General features: G+C 40.1%; 2 protein-coding genes across 7 annotated transcripts in view; one reads left to right on the top strand and one right to left on the bottom strand.

The window, feature by feature from the left end:
• ACAD10 (acyl-CoA dehydrogenase family member 10) overlaps positions 1-19,041 on the top strand; it is a 289,487-nt gene that overhangs the window by 191,558 nt on the left and 78,888 nt on the right. The gene's annotated exons all lie outside the window — the stretch shown is intronic.
• Positions 1-19,041, bottom strand: part of BRAP (BRCA1 associated protein) — a 71,892-nt gene that overhangs the window by 11,402 nt on the left and 41,449 nt on the right. For all 6 annotated transcript variants that reach the window (XM_056536325.1, XM_056536305.1, XM_056536332.1 and 3 more), the window contains 6 exons: positions 17,614-17,803; positions 11,526-11,639; positions 10,214-10,362; positions 9,791-9,866; positions 9,268-9,406; positions 8,880-8,989 (listed from right to left, as the gene is read on the bottom strand). In XM_056536325.1, the coding sequence (XP_056392300.1) occupies positions 8,880-8,989; positions 9,268-9,406; positions 9,791-9,866; positions 10,214-10,362; positions 11,526-11,639; positions 17,614-17,803 (778 nt within the window). The remainder of the gene's footprint in view (positions 1-8,879; positions 8,990-9,267; positions 9,407-9,790; positions 9,867-10,213; positions 10,363-11,525; positions 11,640-17,613; positions 17,804-19,041) is intronic.

Raw genomic sequence — 19,041 nt, 5'->3', positions numbered from 1 at the left:
GCGGAATTCCGCGCAAAGAATGAACATGTGAAATTCCGCAGTGTGAATGGGTCTCACAGAAGACCCCTTCAAACTGATGATAATGTTCACAGTGCGGAATTCAAGTGTTTTGTAACAAGTAGAGATGCTGCAGGTTTTGATGCAAAAATATGCAGATTAACAGTATGTCCACACAAGCTCTGTAATTCAACATAAAACAAATAGCTGAACACAGCATAAATACACAGTATAAACCGTGCATGAGAAGATACCCTAACAGAAAATACAAAGTTGCAGATTTTGCTGCAGCTATGCAGCAAAATCTACAAACCGTGAAGATTTATCAAAACTTGTTCAGAGGTAAAGTTGCTGAGTTGCCCATAGCAACCAATCAGATGACTACTTTCATTTTTCAGAGGCCTTTTCAAAAATGAAAGAAGCAATCTGATCGGTTGCTATGGGCAACTCAGCAATGTTTCCTCTGGACAGGTTTTGATAAATATCCCCCTGTTTATTGTAAATTTGGATTCGGACTTCCCTATTTTAGTCAATGGGAAAAAGCTGCAACAAACTTTCAACTTCGTTGCACTGCAAGGAGATGAGATCTTTTAAGTCAATTCTCAAAATCCACAGCAAATGAGTGTGTGGATGTACCCTAAAAAGGTCAAGAAAATGTAACAGCTCAGTAAGGATTACCATTACAGTCCTTATTTCTCAACATTCGTTATCCATCCCTGTATCGTCTCTTTACATACCTGATGAATTGACTAAGTCTATGAGGGAGATTAATCAAAACCTGCCCAAAGGAAAAGTTGCCCATAGCAACCAGATCGCTTCTTTCATTTTTCAGAGGCCTTTTCAAAAACAAAAGAAGCAATCTGATTGGTTGCTATGGGCAACTCAGCAACGTATTGATAAATCTCCCCCTATGTCTATCTGTGTAGCATGCAGTGAAGAAGTACAGCCATGGCCGTAAATGTTGGCACCCCTGAAAGTATTTCTCACAGAAAAGGATTGCAGTAACACGTTTTGCTATACACATGTTTATTCCCTTTGTGTGTATTGGAACTAAACCAAAAAAAGGGAGGAAAAAAGCAAATTGGACATAATGTCACACCAAACTCCAAAAATGGGCTGGACAAAATTATTGATACCCTTAACTTAATATTTGGTTGCACACCCTTTGGAAAAAATAACTGAAATCAGTCGCTTCCTATAACCATCAATAAGCTTCTTACACCTCTCAGCCGGAATGTTGGACCACTCTTTCTTTGTAAACTGCTCCAGGTCTCTTATTGGAAGGGCGCCTTTTCCCAAAAGCAATTTTAAGATCTCTCCACAGGTGTTCAATGGGATTTAGATCTGGACTCATTGCTGGCCACTTCAGAACTCTCCAGCGCTTTGTTGCCATCCATTTCTGGGTGCTTTTTGACGTGTGTTTGCGGTCATTGTCCTGCTGGAAGACCCAAGATCTTGAACACAAACCCAGATTTCTGACACTGGACTGTACAGTGCGACCCAAAATCCATTGGTAATCATCAGATTTCATGATACCTTGCACACATTCAAGGCACCCAGTGCCAGAGGCAGCAAGACAACCCCAAAACATAATTGAACCTCCACCATATTTCACTGTAGGTATTGTGTTCACTGTAGGCCTCTTTGTGTTGTCAGTAAACAGTAAAATGATGTGCTTTACCAAAAAGATCAATCTTTGTCTCATCTGTCCACAAGACGTTTTCTTAGAAGGATTTTGGCTTACTCAAGTTCATTTTGGCAAAATGTAGTCTTGCTTTTTTATGTCTCTGTGTTAGCAGTGGGGTCCTCCTGGGTCTCCGGCCATAGCGTTTCATTTTATTTAAATGTCGATGGATAGTTCGCGCTGACACTGATGCTCCCTGATCCTGCAGGACAGCTTAAATATCTTTGGAACTTGTTTGGGGCTGCTTATCCACCATCAGGACTATCCTGCATTGACAACTTTCATCACTTTTTCTCTTCTGTCCACGCCCAGGGAGATTAGCTACAGTGCCATGGGTTGCAAACTTCTTGTTAATGTTGCGCACTGTGGACAAAGGCAAATCTAGATCTCTATAGATGGACTTGTAACCTTGAGATTGTTGATAGTTTTCCACAATTTTTACTCAAGTCCTCAGAAAGTTCTCTTCTCCTCTTTCTGTTGTCCATGCTTAGTGCGGCACACACAGACACACAATGCAAAGACTAAGTTAACTTCTCTCCTTTTTATCTGCTTTCAGGTGTGATTTTTATATTGCCCACACCTGTTACATGCCCCAGGTGAGTTTCAAGGAGCATCACATGCTTGAAACAATCTTATTTTTCCACAATTTTGAAAGTGCGCCAATAATTTTGTCCAGACTATTTTTGGATTTGGTGTGACATTATGTCCAATTTGCTTTTTTTTCTCCCTATTTTGGTTTAATTCCAATACACACAAAAGGAATAAACGTGTATAGCAAAACATGTGTTACTTCATTTTCTAGAAAAATTTCAGGGGTGCCAACATTTACGGCCATGACTGTATATGCGAGAATACAATAATAAAGTAAATACAAACATATTGCTGTATTATGGTTTTCTCACTAACCAACCTTTTTAAGCAAATAAAAGTTTGTTTATTCTGCTGACATGTACAAATTCATCTAGGTTATTATGTGGTGGGTTGAATAAGGAACAATTCCAGCAGTCAAGGTCGGAGCACCCTATCAACTTTAAAACACCAAAGTTATAAAGATACCAAGTTACCTCCCATAGCACTGTGTCAATATTTAAATAGACATAAAACAAATACCAAAGTGCACCAAAATCTCTGAATGACAATGAATATGGAACATCAGATCATTAAACTAAATGCTCAATATTAGTAAAATATAAGTAAAACACAGAAAAGGCCCGGCTTGGCTTCTTCTCCAATACGAATACATAACAAGGCTTCTGAAACATGAACATCTAGATTTTATCCTACATTATATAGATGGCAACAGTGGTGGTTTACCACCATACCAAGACGTTACCCACTTTTTCTCTTTTCTTCAAAATGGATTAGTAAATTACCTATGTACAGTATGTCTAGGACAAGAACGCACAATCCAACTTGCATTTATTTTACTTCAATGAGATTTTACATCTTCTATTTTAGGATTTTTATACTAAGCTCTGTAGGCCAAATTTGAGAGCTAAAATCAAGAGGCTTTTTATCCAAAATATAATATTAGGAATGCAACAAATAAATCAGAAATTATGATTGACAAACTTCAAGTAAAACAGATATTATTAGCTAATACAAATATGTTTCTCTTTGTCGAGTCTGGATAATATGGATGTTGTTACCTTACACCTACAATTTTTTTTAAATGTTTTTGTAGTTTAGATTAACATTTTAACTATTTTACTAAGGGGAATTATTTAAAAAAAAAATTTCCCCTCTTACAGTTTTAGCCCACTCTCAGGGACTTTATTATTTGATTGCTTGTACAGTCCACTGCAGTATTGCAGAAGGCCCCTGGCTGCCATGACAATTGATCAGAGCTGTGTTGTTAGGGAAAACATTTGCAATCAGTGCCATGAGAGGACCGGTACTCGCCATCTTGACATCAAATAAAAGTTTGTGTAGAGGGTTCAAACACCTTTTTACCTGCTCACGGAATATTTACAGGTTTTCAGTAACAGAAATAAAAGTAAACTATTATTGGCTGGACTTCATCTAATAAATATCAGAAAATCATTTTGTCAAGGTTTCCAGTGTACATGAATGATTTTGAGGATATTCTGGTAGCGGGGTAGAGAGTTTTTTTTCCTTCTAAACTTGGAAAATCATTCATTTAAAAATTGACCTACCCTACAAAGATTTTAAATAGTACCTGTCACCCTCATTGAAATTTTACATATTGATACAAACAATAGAAAAGTAAACCAGGCACCGCTCTGCAAACACGTATTCTTGTAGAATGGCTCCGATTGGCTATAGGTATAAAATTTCAGCTAGCTGTGTCTTTGGGTGCAGACTGCTGATGTGTAAAGAGCTTCAAGTAAATACCATATAGAAGAAGGAAATGAAGTCGCACTCACCTGAACATTACTTCAGCCTGATGAAAACTTTTATTCCCACAAAGAAACTGCAGATAACAGGAAAAACAATTCCATAGCGGGGAGCAAGGGCCGGTAAGGCTCGCGGCGCATACCACTGATAGGCTACTAGTTTTGCATCCTAGTTGCGAAACTAGTAGCCTATCAGTGGTATGCCCCGCGTCTGAGAGCCTTACCGGCCCTCGCTCCCCGCTATGGAATTGTTTTTCCTGTTATCTGCAGTTTCTTTGTTGGAATAAAAGTTTTCATCACGCTGAAGTAATGTTCGGGTGAGTGCGACTTCATTTCATTCTTCTATATGAAATTTAATATATTATGGATTACTTTACAAATATACTTCCTAGTAAAATTTTGTAACTTTATGTGTTAAATTAGCTCCTAAAAGTTTAGCCACCAGGGGTCCTTCTTCTGGTCCTGCCTCCAGTCCTGCTAGCAGATTGTCTCCTGCAGCAGCCTGGCAGAGACAAAAGTCCAGAAAATCAGATGGGACCTCAGCTCAGCACAGTGTATAGTGTATAGAGCTGAAAATGTCAGCTTCCTCTCCATTTGAGCCTAGGTAGACTGTAGAGCAGGGTTTCCCAACCAGGGTGTCTCCAGCTGTTGCAATACTACAACTCCCAGCAAGCCTGGACAACCACGGGCCCGGGAGTTGTAGTTTTGCAACAGCTGGAGGCACAATGGTTGGGAAATCAATTTGGGTCATAATGCCTTCAGTGCATAGTGCTGGATATATCTGCTCCCTTCTGCGGCTGCTAGGCAGATCTGAGCACACTACAGAGTTCAGTTAGAGTTCAGAGTTGTGGGGGGGTGTCCTCAGCCAATCACAGCTCATCACACACTTAACTGCTCAAGGCTGTATGATCAGAGCAGAATAGCAGACTAAGTGAGGAAGTTCTCCCCTGCAGGGCTTCAGATGATGTCAAACCTGCTGGATAACAATTTTGATTTCCTGTCAAAATCATCACAAGAACGGTAAGCAAAAATCCCTGAACCACATGGGGGGGGGGGGGGGGGACCTAGTGAATGACCTGCAGAGAGCTTGGATCCAAAGTAACAAAGGCTACCATCAGTAACACACTACGCCGCCAGGGACTCAAATCATGCAGTGCCAGACATGTCCCTCTGCTTAAGCCAGTACATGTCCGGGTCCATCTGAAGTTTGATAGAGAGCATTTCGATGATCCAGAAGAGTATTGGGAGAATGTCATATGGTCAGATGAAACCAAAGTAGAAATTTTTGGTAAAAACTCAACTCTTTGTGTTTGGAGGAGAAAGAATGTTGCGTTGCATCCAAAAAAACACCATACCTACTGTGAAGCATGGGGGTGGAAACATCATGCTTTGGGGCTGCTTTTCAGCAAAGGGACCAGGATGACTGATCCGTGTAAAGGAAAGAATGGAGCCATGTATTGTGAGATTTTGAATGAAAACCTTCTTCCATGAGGAAGGGCATTGAAGATGAAATGTGGCTGGGTCTTTCAGCATGACAATGATCCCAAACACACCGCCCGGGAAACGAAGGAGTAGCTTCATAAGAAGCATTTCAAGGTCCTGAAGTGGCCTAGCCAGTCTCCAGATCTCAACCCCAGATCTGTTGCCCAGCGACAGCCCCAAAACATCACTGCTCTACAGGAGATCTGCATGGAGGAATGGGCCAAAATACCAGCAACAATGTGTGAAAACCTTGTGAAGACTTACAGAAAACGTTTGACCTCTGTCATTGCCAACAAAGGGTATATAACAAAGTATTGAGATTAACGTTTGTTATTGACCAAATACTTATTTTCCACCATAATTTGCAAATAAATTCTTTAAAAATCAGACAATGTGATTTTATGTTTTTTTTTTTCTCATTATGTCTCTCATAGTTGAGGTATACCTATGATGAAAATGACAGGCCTCTCATCTTTTTAAACTTGCACAATTGGTGGGTGACTAAATACTTTTTTCCCCCACTGTATACATCTGTGTCTTTTGTTCTGGACCTCCTTCCATTATAGTGGGGGTATAATTGTACATACTGCTTTTTTTTGTTATGGATTAAGCTTATTAAGTTACATCATGTATGGGATCTTGCAATATTGAACTGATTCATTTGGAATGATGCACTTTTTTGTCCATATGCAAACCTATTAATTTTGTATGTATATATTGTGAATTCAGTCGGGATTATTTTTTTTTTATATATTAAGAGGACGGGTGCCCTGGGAGGGCTCTAAAGCTCTCCCCCCCCCTCCCTCCCTGTGGCTCAGGTTCATATGGAACAATTTTAAGTGTTTTTAAATATGTGTCTAGCCTATGTATTTCATTAAAGATTTTTTTTGTAATATCTATATTTTGTACTTTTTGGTGTGCTCCGCTTTTTAGTGTGTCTGTTTTTCCTTGTTTTTCCAATCTGGTATAAAACTGACAGACTTGTTGGCACCTGATTCAAATGATTACAGCTTAGCCCATTTCACTAATATACAGCACATTATTAAAGGGATACTCCGCCCCTAAACATCTTATCCCCTATCCAAAGGATAGGCTTTAAGATGTCTGATTGCACCCGGCGTTCGTTTTGAGCGTCGGAGGCTCGTGACGTCACGGCCATGCTCCCTCAATGCCATTGCAGCCACTCCCATAGACTTCCATTGAGGGGGTATCGGTGTGATGTCACGAGCCTCCGCCCCGCATCGCCAGCCATCCGGCATGGAGCGAAGTTTGCTTCCGTGCACCGGATGTCTGAGGTGCCATAGCCGAGATCGTGAGACATCTTATCCAATATCCAATCCATCTTATCCAATATCCTTTGGATAGGGGATAACATGTCTAGGGGCGGAGTACCCCTTTAAGGTAGAAAACTACAATTGAACTGGGAGTATTCAAAAAATGTATCAAGATTGTGACAGGTACTCTAGTTCATTACTGAGCCACAAAACTGTGATCTAAAATAAAAATTGTAATGGTTACTGGCTATTCAAAGCACACAAAAAGTACATTGTGAGCATTGCATATATTAACTATTTTGAACTTCATTACTGCTATATTTACTATATGTAGGTATAAGTATAAAAGTTATAAGGTTATGGCTTTTAGCATACATTTTAACCAACATATGTTAGTCATCCACCAACGTGACATTTTGTCCCACCTAATTAATAAAAAACTGTGGGCAATAATTTTGAAAAGTGGAAGCATTCAGGAACCACAAAAACTCAGCCACAAAGTGGAGACCATATAAGGTTACAGAACCTCATCCAGCATTAAAAACAGTCAAAAATTGTGTCCTGGGAGCTTCATGAAATGGGTTACAATAGCTGCATGCAAGCCTTACATCCCCAAGCACAAATGCCAGACAGAGTGATTGAATTATTAACTTATTGAAAAGTTAGTGACAGAAGGAGAGATGAGATGATGATCCAAAATTCTAGTCTGCAAAACTATAATTCTCACTTGTGGGTTAGGTTAGTTTCTAAGATGAAAAATTCTGCTTTATATTCTGTGCTGTGTTCTCTTATGCTTGGGGCCACTACCTGGTATAAGTGTGGCTAAATAGTAGCCAAGTCAATAGAACTAATTTTAACAGCTTAGCTTCATTTAGTCAATGGGTTACTTAGGCTCCATTACAAGCATAAATCACATTTCTTCTCATAGGTTGGTCACAATCTAATGCTGTATCTCAAGGAACATCACATTATGACTTACAGGACAACCTAAGAACCACTTTCAGGTGTAGTTTGAGATCTACAATAGTGTGGTTATACATGTTAATAGTTTTAACTTTCATGGACAGTGAAAATGTTGTTTACTTTTTGTTTTTATTTGATAGGAAATCGTGAACAATGGTACTCAGTGGATTGTACTTTTCTTCCTATTACACCCTGCCTTTGGCTAGCATGGCAGATTTGGGTGCCTTTAATAGGCCTTTAACTGTCATGTCAACCACTGGCTTTCCTGTGAGGTTTGGAGATGGTTAGTCCATCAGGTAACAGTGGTCTCAAGGTCTAATCCACACTAAGGGAGAGGGCAAGAAAAATGTTCTACTACATGCTAAACAAATAGAAATGCTGCAGAATTGGTGCTTATCTGGCAGAAATATGAAGTGCCATTGATTTTCTGGTGGGATTTGGATCTGTGTAAGCAACTGTGGCTGGCAATTGGAAGGGGGCACATACAGCTAGACTCCTATGGTGGACCTAAATACTGTTAGGACAGGTTCACATCTAGTATTTTGGTCAAATGTTTGGGCCTTACTTTGGTCAGTATACTTGTTGCTTACTTTGGTCAGTAAACTGCTTGTCTTGACTAGAAATATTGACTACCAATATTTCTACCATTTGAACATAGCCAAACACAGAAAAAACTGCTTACTAAAGCTGCCCCTACAACACAACTGTTAAAGCTCTATGGGATAATTCATATAAATAACTGTGCCATCAATATGCCAGGCTTCATTGGCAGATCAATGTGGTTTAAAAATCACAGCAAGCTTGTGCAAAGTGACAAGTGATCAGCCTAATTCGGCCAAGCATGCAATACAATTTTTTTCAGTTGACTACAGTCGAAAATAATCCAGAATGGCCAATCACTTTTTTTTTTTTTTTTTTTTTTTTTTTTTTTTTTTTTTTTTTTTTACAAACACAAGCCTGACGCTGGGCACTGCAAAAAACAAAAAACTTTAGTTAAAACCCCTTTTTTTAAATTAATAATGCTATTAGCATTTATAACCTCAGATTTCACAAACTTAGAATAGGAGTGTTCATATTAAAATGATATTAGTGTGCATAGTTTATTACCATTATGGTACCTACCTCTAACTGTAAAGAATCTATCTTTTCATCCTGGCACGTGTCTCCTTCACACTCATACTGAACTATTTTCCCATCCGTTTTGCTTGCAACTAATCGATGAACGTAATTATCTGAAATTTTATTCATAAAAAATAAAAGTTATCAAGAATAAAAACAAAAGTAACTTGAATTTCCAAGAAGTAAAAGAAAAATACTGTACAAACAATACTAGTGATTCCACATGCTGAAAATCACACATTGATCTAATCTCCATCATCAGGTCAGAATGGTCATTGTAAATACAGTTTTTGGTGGATGTTTTTTTTTTTTTTTTTCTCTATCCAAAACCACAAGTCCAAGTCCTCCTGAAACAATCTGAATGCGTAGATATTATTATTAGCATGCTTACCTCCAGCATAATCCCAGACTCTATGATTGGTCAGCTGCATTGCATATGTATGTTGGGTCTCCTCAAAATGTTTATACGCATGTCTGCTTACATATCTGCCACAGCCAATGTGGCCACAAATTAAACATATCCAGAGGTTCTATAAGAATGATAAGATTTAAAAATGTTATGAGGTCGATATCCCACATCTGACCCGTAACAGTGAAGGTTTTAAAAGAAAAGAAAAAAAAAAAGCCCTTTTAACCAGAAAGAAGAAGACTGATAGAATAGGGCTGAACACCATTTTATAATTCTAGTTGTTGGAAAATAAAGCAAGCAAGTGGTTAACTGTTATTCTGCAGTATAAGCGGATACTTATGCATGAGTAAAGACACAAGGGATTATGGATTGAATTAGCACTTTCGCTCCATTATGCAAACATTACTTCTGGCACAAGAACAATTTGTTCAATGTGTTCTATGCAAGACACCCAGAAGAAAGAGTCCATATGTTTTCAGAGGAGGGATTCACAACACAGACTTACTTCCTGCACACCACACTCAAAGCATTTGTTTTCTTCCACCGGTTCTGGAGTTTGGCAGTACCTACACACTGGACATCTGTAACACAGAAGACCCATTTGTTTAGACATGCCATCCTGAAACAGTATTTAGAAAAAGGGGCGATGAAACAGACTTACATGTTGTGTCATTTACATAAAGGAAATGGGATCCAAGATATAATGTTAAATTAAAACAAAACAAAAAAATTGTAAAGGGAACCTGTAACCCCCTTATGCTGCCTGAACCAAAAGTTTATCTTTGCTGACAATGTGTTTGTGTGTCACTAATATTAGCTGCTGTACATAGATGGGGATATATATATATTTATCTTAATAGTTTCACTGTATTTTGTGTTTTCATTTATAACTATACAATAAAACTAATAAAAGCCCAAAAGCACCTACGTGGTGTCCTCCCAGCGCTGCAGACACTGGCTGTGGAAGCTGTGATTACATACAGTAGTTAGAATCCCATTAACAGACTCATCCATCCTCTCCAGGCAAACCGTACATTTAGGGAGCTCCGTGAGATCCATCACTGGCAAACTGGCACCCTGGAGAGAACATTGCAAAAAATTACAACACGTGCATGGTTTTTATTATTACATCTTGTATAATCTCACAGACATTAACTATAAATATTTCATGCAATTAAGAAAAATGCACCTTTAGGGTAGGGTGACATGTGTCGTATTTTGCTGCTGTGTATTTTACTACCTATATAAAGGGGTACTCCGGTGCTTAAACATCTTATCCCCTATCCAAAGGATAGGGGATAAGATGCCTGATCGCGGGAGTCCCGCAGCTGGGGACGCCCGTGATCATGCACGCGGCACCCCGTTTGTAATCAGTGCCCGGAGCGTGTTCGCTCCGGGTCTGATTATGGTCGACCGCCGGGCGGGCGGCGTGTGAAGTCACGCCTCCGCCCCCGTGTGCCGTCACACTCCGCCCCTCAATGCAAGCCTACAGGAGGGGGCGTGATAGCTATCACGCCCCCTCCCGTCGGCTTGCATTGAGGGGCGGAGCGTGATGGCAAACGGAGGCGTGATGTCACACGCCGCCGGCCCTGCGGTCGCTGGTAATCAGTCCCGGAGCGAACACGCTCCGGGGACTGATTACAAACGGGGTGCCGCGTGCATGATCGCGGGCGTCCCCAGCTGCGAGACTCCCGTGATCAGGCATCTTATCCCCTATCCTTTGGATAGGGGATAAGATGTTTAAGCACCGGAGTACCCCTTTAAGTCAATGGGTAGCAAAATCAGCTGCATATTTTTCTACTGATTGACTTCAAACAGGCAGCAAAATAGGACACGTGTGACCCTACCCAAAGACTCTTTAAATGCTTTCCATTTGTCTCATTACACCAGTAGTGCTTCTCAACCAGGTTGCAAAAAACTCCCAGCATGACCCCACAGCCTTTAACAGCCTGGGTATGCTGGAGGGACCCGGATAGGGAAATATTGTATTACACAGTTAAGGTACCCACAAGTGTTATACAAAAGTCATCGTAATCTACCAACTGGGGTCTTTATTCATCAAATACCCTTAACCACTACCTATCAAAGTTAATATATTTATCTTAACATTGGAGGCTATGGGAAATGGATGAGGTTTTTCTTTTTAAGCTCATTTAACATATTGCATCATACATCTTGGGATAGGTCAGGATTACAGACAAAACATTACCATAAACATTATAAATACATAATATACTCACATCTTCAGATTTAAACACCTCTGCCCTTTCCACATAGACCAGCTGACACACATCCTCTTCAATAGAGTTAAATTGTCGTCCGTTATTGGACATGTAAAAGCTGTCTGCATCTGCCTGAATATAAAGAAGAAATGTATTTCAGAAATTAGTCCATGTTCTCCATTGATTTGTATAACTATCATCCAACAGTGGTGAGGCATGTGTCCTGAAGCTCCTATGACAAGTGAACATTAGTTCTACTTTTCTCCCGTTGTCACACGACCTTTCAGGACAGGACTATCACCCTGTTCACAAACAATGCTACACTAGATCAGTCAGTTTTGTCATGGATTTTTTTCTCCACACCTAGCAAAAAGTCACATGGAATGAGCGTCTTTTGTTGCTCACGACCCATGCAGATTCCATGTAACTTCTAGTATTTAACTGTAGCTGCAAATGGTTAATTAAAACGATGGTAAGGAGACTGACGTAGGTAAGTTTTATTGCCATGAGCACATGAAAAATATACATTAAATAATTTTACATCACTGTTGGACGCTATAATTATAAAGGGTATTGTGTGAAAGGACGCTAGAAACAAAAAAGCAGTCATCGAAAAACGTTAAGTGAAAGCAACAACCTACCTACTTACTTACTTTAGAAAAAGGGTGGAGTTCCCTCTTTTAGGGATCTCCCCCTGTTTGTGCATATGGCCTTTTAATTGATTTTAAGTGTATTTTCTGCTTTTGTATTTAAGAATATGCAATAAAGATAAGTTTTTCTTACAATCTTAAATTTGTGGGTGTGCGCTACATTACGTACTCTTTTCTTTTTGGTGTAGTGTTTGTTAGATTGGTACGCTAAGCAGCACCCCCTATTTATAGATGGTGCTGAGCCCACCCACTTTTGAATATATACTTTTGAAAAAGGACACAGACCAATGCATAATGTGCCAGTATTTTTTTTTTAGATGGCACCTATGAAGACGCTTAGCCAGTACCAAAAGAGCTATACTCACTCCTTAAAGAGGACCTAAGTATTTGATATGAGCTTGTAGTCTTAGACACCCTCATTCCAATGTCTTTGCTACGCTCTCTGGATTTTACAATTTGGTAATACTTTTACTTTTGACTTAATTGTCTAGTAGGTGGGATAACTTTACCACAAACCTGTCCGGTCTCCTAAGTGCTACTGGCCCTCCTCAGTACCTTTTAGATGAAGAGCATAGCTGCTGCACATCCCAGGTTAAGTAGTCCTGGAGGCGGAGCCAAAGCCTCTTGTAGTCACGCTGTTTCCTCTATCCTTCCAACCTCTGCTATGTGATTGATACTCAGAGTGGCTGGGAGTGGAGGTGAGACAGCATGAATTCACATGTTGCAACTCCACCACCAGGGCTACTTACCTGGTGGCGGGCAGCTGCTTAGGAATTAAAGTGTGAACCCAGCCTTAAAGTTGTTTTTAACAACTTGCGGCAACCAAGGAAGCCTAAACTTTTAGCCACAGCATCCCACTGCTGTGTTCTTTATCAAAAAGGGTCCGGGAAGGACTGATAGCACTTAGGGGACCTGACAAGTTCCCTTTAATTGAAAATGCAGTGTGAATGCATAACTAAGTGGGTAAGCTCATGAGGCGGAACGAGTCTGTGCTTTTAACTGAATTGTCAGACCAAATGGTAAAATTTTATGAACAGGGGGACGTAGAAAGAAGGTAAAAAAAAAAACACTGTTTGAATCAGGGAACCTAAGGCTAAACCGTGATGAACAACTTAATATTAAGTCTATTTCAGTCTAAAAAAAAAACGTATCCCCTATCTGCTGGGCACCCCAACTCTCCGCATAAACGCAGATTGTCGACCAAAACACAAAGTGGTGGCCGACTCTCCCCCTCCATGCAGCTCTATGGAAGAGCCTGAGATACAGCATTCATGTATCTCCAGCTCATCCATAATCCTGCATGGAGGGGGCGTTGTGGCCACCACTTTGCACCGCAGTCAACACACTCCATTCACGCGGAGAGCCAGGCAGGAGATTACCGAAGGTACCAGCAGTCAGAACCCCTGGAATCTGACACTTCTCCCCTATACTGTGGATAGGGGGATGAGTTTTTTATTTTTTTAAGACTGGACTACTTCTTTAACCCCTTAAGGACTCTTAAAGACTATTTTATTTTAACGTTTTTGTTTTTTCCTCCTCGCCTTCAAAAAGTCATAACTTTTATATTTTCATCCACAGACTAGTATGAGGGCTTATTTTTTGCGCGACCAGTTGTCCGTTGTAATGCCATCACTCATTTTACCATAACATTTATGGCGCAACCCAAAAAATACTATTTGTGTGGGGAAATTAAAAAGAAAACCGCAATTTTGCTAATTTTGGAAGGTTTCGTTTTCACGCCGTACAATTTACGGTAAAAATGACATGTTCTTTATTCTTTGGGTCAATACGATTAAAATGATACCCATAATAACATACTTTTCTATTACTGTTGCCCTTAAAAAAAAAAAAAAAAAAAAAAAAAAATCGCAAACTTTTAAACCAAATTAGTACGTTTAAAATTTTGAAGACCTATAACTTTTTCATTTTTTGCACCATGATCTGTACTTTTTATTGATACCATATTTGCTTATATAAAACGTTTAATCCATTTTTTATTACTCTTCTTTTGAATAATATGTTTTTAAAAAAAAAAACAGCTATTTTGGACTTTCTTTTTACGTTCACCGTACGGTATTATTATTAACATTTTAATAGTTCAGATATTTACGCACACAGTGATACCAAATATGTATATAAAATATTTTTTTAACACTTTTTGGGGGTGAAATAGGGAAAATGGGACAATTTATGTTTTTATTGGGGGAGGGTTTTTTTCACATTTATTTTTTATTTTTACACTTTAATAGTCCCCATAGACCTGCCGCGCATGATCCGGGCATCGCTCCGATGCCTGCGGTTATGCTTAGGACGTAAATGTACGTCCTGGTGCGTTAAGTACCAGCTCACCAGGACGTATATTTACGCCCTGCGTCGTTAATGGGTTAAAGGGGTATTCCAAGAAAAAAAAAATGTTATATATCAACTGGCTCCAGAAAGTTAAACAGATTTGTAAATTACTTGTATCAAAAAAAATCTTACTCCTTCCAATAATTATCAGCTGCTGAAGTTGAATTGTTCTTTTCTGTCTGGCAACAGTGCTCTCTGCTGACATCTCTGCTTGTCTCGGGAACTGCACAGAGTAGAAGAGGTTTGCTATGGGGATTTAATTCTACTCTGGACAGTTCCCGAGACACGTGTCATCAGAGCACTTAGACAGAAAAGAGCAACTCAACTTCAGCAGATCATAAGTACTGAAAGGATTAACCCCTTAAGGACCCGGGCTTTTTCCATTTTTTCATTATCAATTTTTCCTCCTTAACTTTAAAAAATCATAACTCTTTAAAATTTTCACCTAAAATTCTATATGATGGCTTATTTTTTGCGTCACTAATTCTACTTTGTAATGACATTAGTCATTTTACCCAAAAATCTACGGTGAAACGGGAAAAAAAAAAATCTATGTGTGACAAAATTGATGAAAAAACACTATTTTGTAAGTTTTGGGGGCTTCCGTTTTTACACAGTACATTTTCCGGCAAAAATGACACCTTATCTTTATTCTGTAGGTCCATACGGTTAAAATGATACCCTACTTATATAGGTTTGATTTTGTATCACTTCAGAAAAAAAATCATGAATACATGCAGGAAAATTTATACGTTTAAAATGGTCATCTTCTGACCCCTATAACTTTATTTTTCTGTGTTCAGGGCGCTATGAGGGCTAATTTTTTGCGCCGTTATCTGAAGTTTTTAGCGGTACTGATCTGATCAGACTTTTTGATCACTTTTTATGTGGTATAAAAAGTGATCAAAAATGCGCTATTTTGGACTTTGGAATTTTTTTGCGCGTACGCCATTGAACGTGCGGTTTAAAAAGCGGTATATTTTTATAACTCGGACATTTCCGCACGCGGCGATACCACATATGTTTGTTTTTATTTTTACTTACACTGTTTTTTTTATTCTTGGAAATGCCGGGTGATTCAAACTTTTATTAGTGGAAGGGATAATTGAAAGGATTAATGATTTTTTTACACTTTTCTTATGCAATATTATAGCTCCTATAGGGGGGCTATAACATTGCATTAACTGATCTTTTACACTGATTGATCCATTCCTATGGAGATGAATCAATCAGTGTTTTCGGCGAATGAATGCTCAAGCCTGGATCTCAGGCTTGAAGCATTCATTCGGCGATCGGACAGCGCAGGAGAAGGTAAGAAGACCTCCTCCTGTGCTACAGCTGTTCGGGATGCCGCAATTATACCGCGGTGATCCCGAACAGCTCCCTGAGCTAGCCGGACACTTTTACTTTTGTCTTTACTCAGTGCTGCGCGCTATTAGAGGCGGGTCCTGGCTTCACTATGATGCCGGGCCCGCCGCGATATGATGCGGGGTCACCGTGTGACCCCCGCGTTATATCGCAGGATCAGGACCCAGGACATACCCATACGTCCTGGGTCCTTAAGAGGTTAAGATTTTTTTTAATAGAAGTAATTTACAAATCTGTTTAACTCTCTGGAGTCAGTTGATATATAAAAAAAAGTTTTTTCCTGGATAACCCCTTTAAGTCAACTCTGGAGCTAGTGCACAGATCCTCCACACTAGTTTTGTTTATTGGGCTACAGCAATTATGTGCCAGTTATACACAACAATGCTGCTGTCAATCACTGGCCACAGCAATATAAGGGTAGGGGTCACACAACAGATTTGCAGCATAATTTAGACTGTAGGTCCACCGATGACAGACCCTTGAGTTAGCCCCCTGCCTGTGCCCATGTGTCTGCTCCTAGCAGCAATCCACTACTACGAGCCCACAAACAGGGATCTGTGCGACTGTAGCAGATTGATCGCACATGAACAGTTTACTCTCATACAGCACGGCCGCTCTCTGCCTAGCTTAGGAAGCAGAGGAGCAGCCACAATTTCTGTGAGTAAACTGCACATGCAGTTTACTACAGTCGCACAGATCCCTGTGTGTGCGTGGATTGCTGCTACGAGCGGACACATGGGCACAGGCAGGGGGCTCACTCAAGGTTCGGTCATCGGCAGATCCATTACGTGTGACCCAACTCTAAGGCAGTATATTCAATAAGTCCTTTTAAAAGATGTGGAGGTACACATACAGGTTGCAGGTACACATACAGGTTTATATGCATACGAGTGAGGGGAATGATCCTCCATGAGAAGAGTGTCAAAAGACGTATGGGATAAAATTATGTTTTTTTGGGCGGTAAAATGGCTGTGTTGGTCACAAAGTGACCCAAAAAAAACTTTCAAAATGTTTTGCATTGAATTGGATTGAATTCAATAAAAAAGGACTCTTAATGCACACACAGTTTAATATTACAGCCCAAAAATTAAGAGCCTGTGGCACTTCAGCAGTTTAAGTGTCAACATAGGGCTGCTTTGGGAAGTAAATGTACCAATTGAAAACAGGATTTTTTGGCTTAAGCTATAGACAAGAAAAGGGTATTATTTCACCTCAAAGAGTGGGTTTTGATAGATTTTTCACCTAAATGTACTGACAAAAAGGCCTCTCTTTTAGCCAGCACCCTGCTATGTACTGATGAGAAGCAAGAACCCTGAATCAGCTGTCTACAAATGGGTGGCTCTTAATTTTAGTGGAGATTCTGGTTTATAATCCCCAGTTATTCCAAGATGGCAACAAAGAGCGAGCTCTGCTCCTTCTGGAGGAGACTTACACTGCATATGGATTAGATTTTAAAAGGGAACCTGTAAGGTCTTTAGTGCCACACACTATCTCTAGTACCCGATACATGTAAAGAAGTTCTTATACGTTCCATTCAAGTTTGATCTGTGCCTACAGCTTGCCCTCCTTCCTCCCTGATTAAAATTTTATTTTATTTTTTTAGATTTTTCTTTCCGTCGCCTTTAGTGGCTACCACCTCTGCATGTAAAAGCCAAGTGCTGCTGTGATGTATTACTAGAACATGTAAACATTTCCTAATGTATTACACAATATTTCTGAAATGATGGACAAATAAGTACCTGGCAGCTGAATTTTATGAGAGCCATGTACTGGTTTGGTGTGGAGTCTCGGATTATTTTCATATGTTCAATAACTTCATTAAATGGAGCCACAAACTTCATCAGATCATGGCTAGTCATTGTAGCAGGAACTGTAAGAATGCAAATCATGGCACTACGTCTGACGTCTTCTTTCAATGAAGTCATCTTACTAAAAAGAAACAGCATACAGCTTAAACCTGCTAAACGTGAAATGGATAACTCACAGTTTATGGTAGACCAGCAGTGAATAGTATATAATGTTACATTCATGCCACAATCATATAAATACACTGGCCATTTAGTAAAGTTGTACCCATTGATTCTACAGCATATGCACAACATGGATATTCTGCTTGGCGATAGTTGATCTTAATGGGATTGTGGTACTCTACAAAAGTTCTCTAGCGGAACTTCTGACATGGATCCAGATTCAGTAGAAAGATTAAACATGTTCATTCTTTTGGCGAAATCCACCCAGAAAAGTCCATTAGTCAGTCAATGAGACTTACTTCTGGGAAGAGCTGTTTCAGCAATTAAATTCCTCAACGTACATGAGCTGGGGCACAGTCACACAAGTTTGCACAGCAACCTCCCATTGTCAGCAATAGGATTCTGCTGCACAGTGCAATAAAATTCCGGACTAAAAAAAAACTAACGTTCATTCTTTAAGCAGAATGCGCTCGGATATGCCTTGCTGTCAATGATGGTCATGCTGTGCACAGAATGTCTGCTGGGAATTTCTCCAGGTGGACTTTCCATAGTGTGTGTGAGAGCCTTAAGACATCAAATTATCAGTCCTGAGCAGGGCTGTGGAGTCGGTAGATAAATGTTCCGACTCCGGAGTTTTCTGTACTTCCAACTCAGACTCCCCGACTCCTCTGTATTAATATGCAAATGTATTTTATACATTCCTTGAAGGAAAGAAAGGTAACATACCTGTCATTACCACAGGACTACTGGCTGGGAAGCCAACAGTCTACTGTATTGAAAAGTTTATGTGCTGATCTGCTGCTGAAGATAGGGCAGTGGGAGGATCCAGGAAGGGGCATTTATTATAAAACATGATTTCCCTAGTAGAATCCCATAGTCATGTTTAAAGTTTAAAGGGGTACTCCGCCCCTAGACATCTTATCCCCGAGGTCCCGCTGCTGGCGACCCCCGGGATCGCCGCTGCGGCACCGCGCTCTCATTACTACACAGAGCGAGTTCGGGGGACGGATACAGAGCGATACAGTGGACGGAGCAGCGTAATGTCATAGCTCCTCCCATCGTGATATCACGGCCCGCCCCCTTAATGCAAGTCTATGGCAGTGAAGACCGCCACGCCCCCTCCCATAGACTTGTATTGAGGGGGCTGGCTGTGACATCAGGAGGGGCAGAGCCATGACGTAACGGTGCTCCAACCCC

Source organism: Hyla sarda, chromosome 1 (genome assembly GCF_029499605.1).
Source record: "Hyla sarda isolate aHylSar1 chromosome 1, aHylSar1.hap1, whole genome shotgun sequence".
Classification (NCBI taxonomy): Eukaryota; Metazoa; Chordata; class Amphibia; order Anura; family Hylidae; genus Hyla; species Hyla sarda.
The sequence above is the reverse complement of the archived record's forward strand: the minus strand, read 5'-3'. Positions and strand labels throughout refer to the sequence as shown.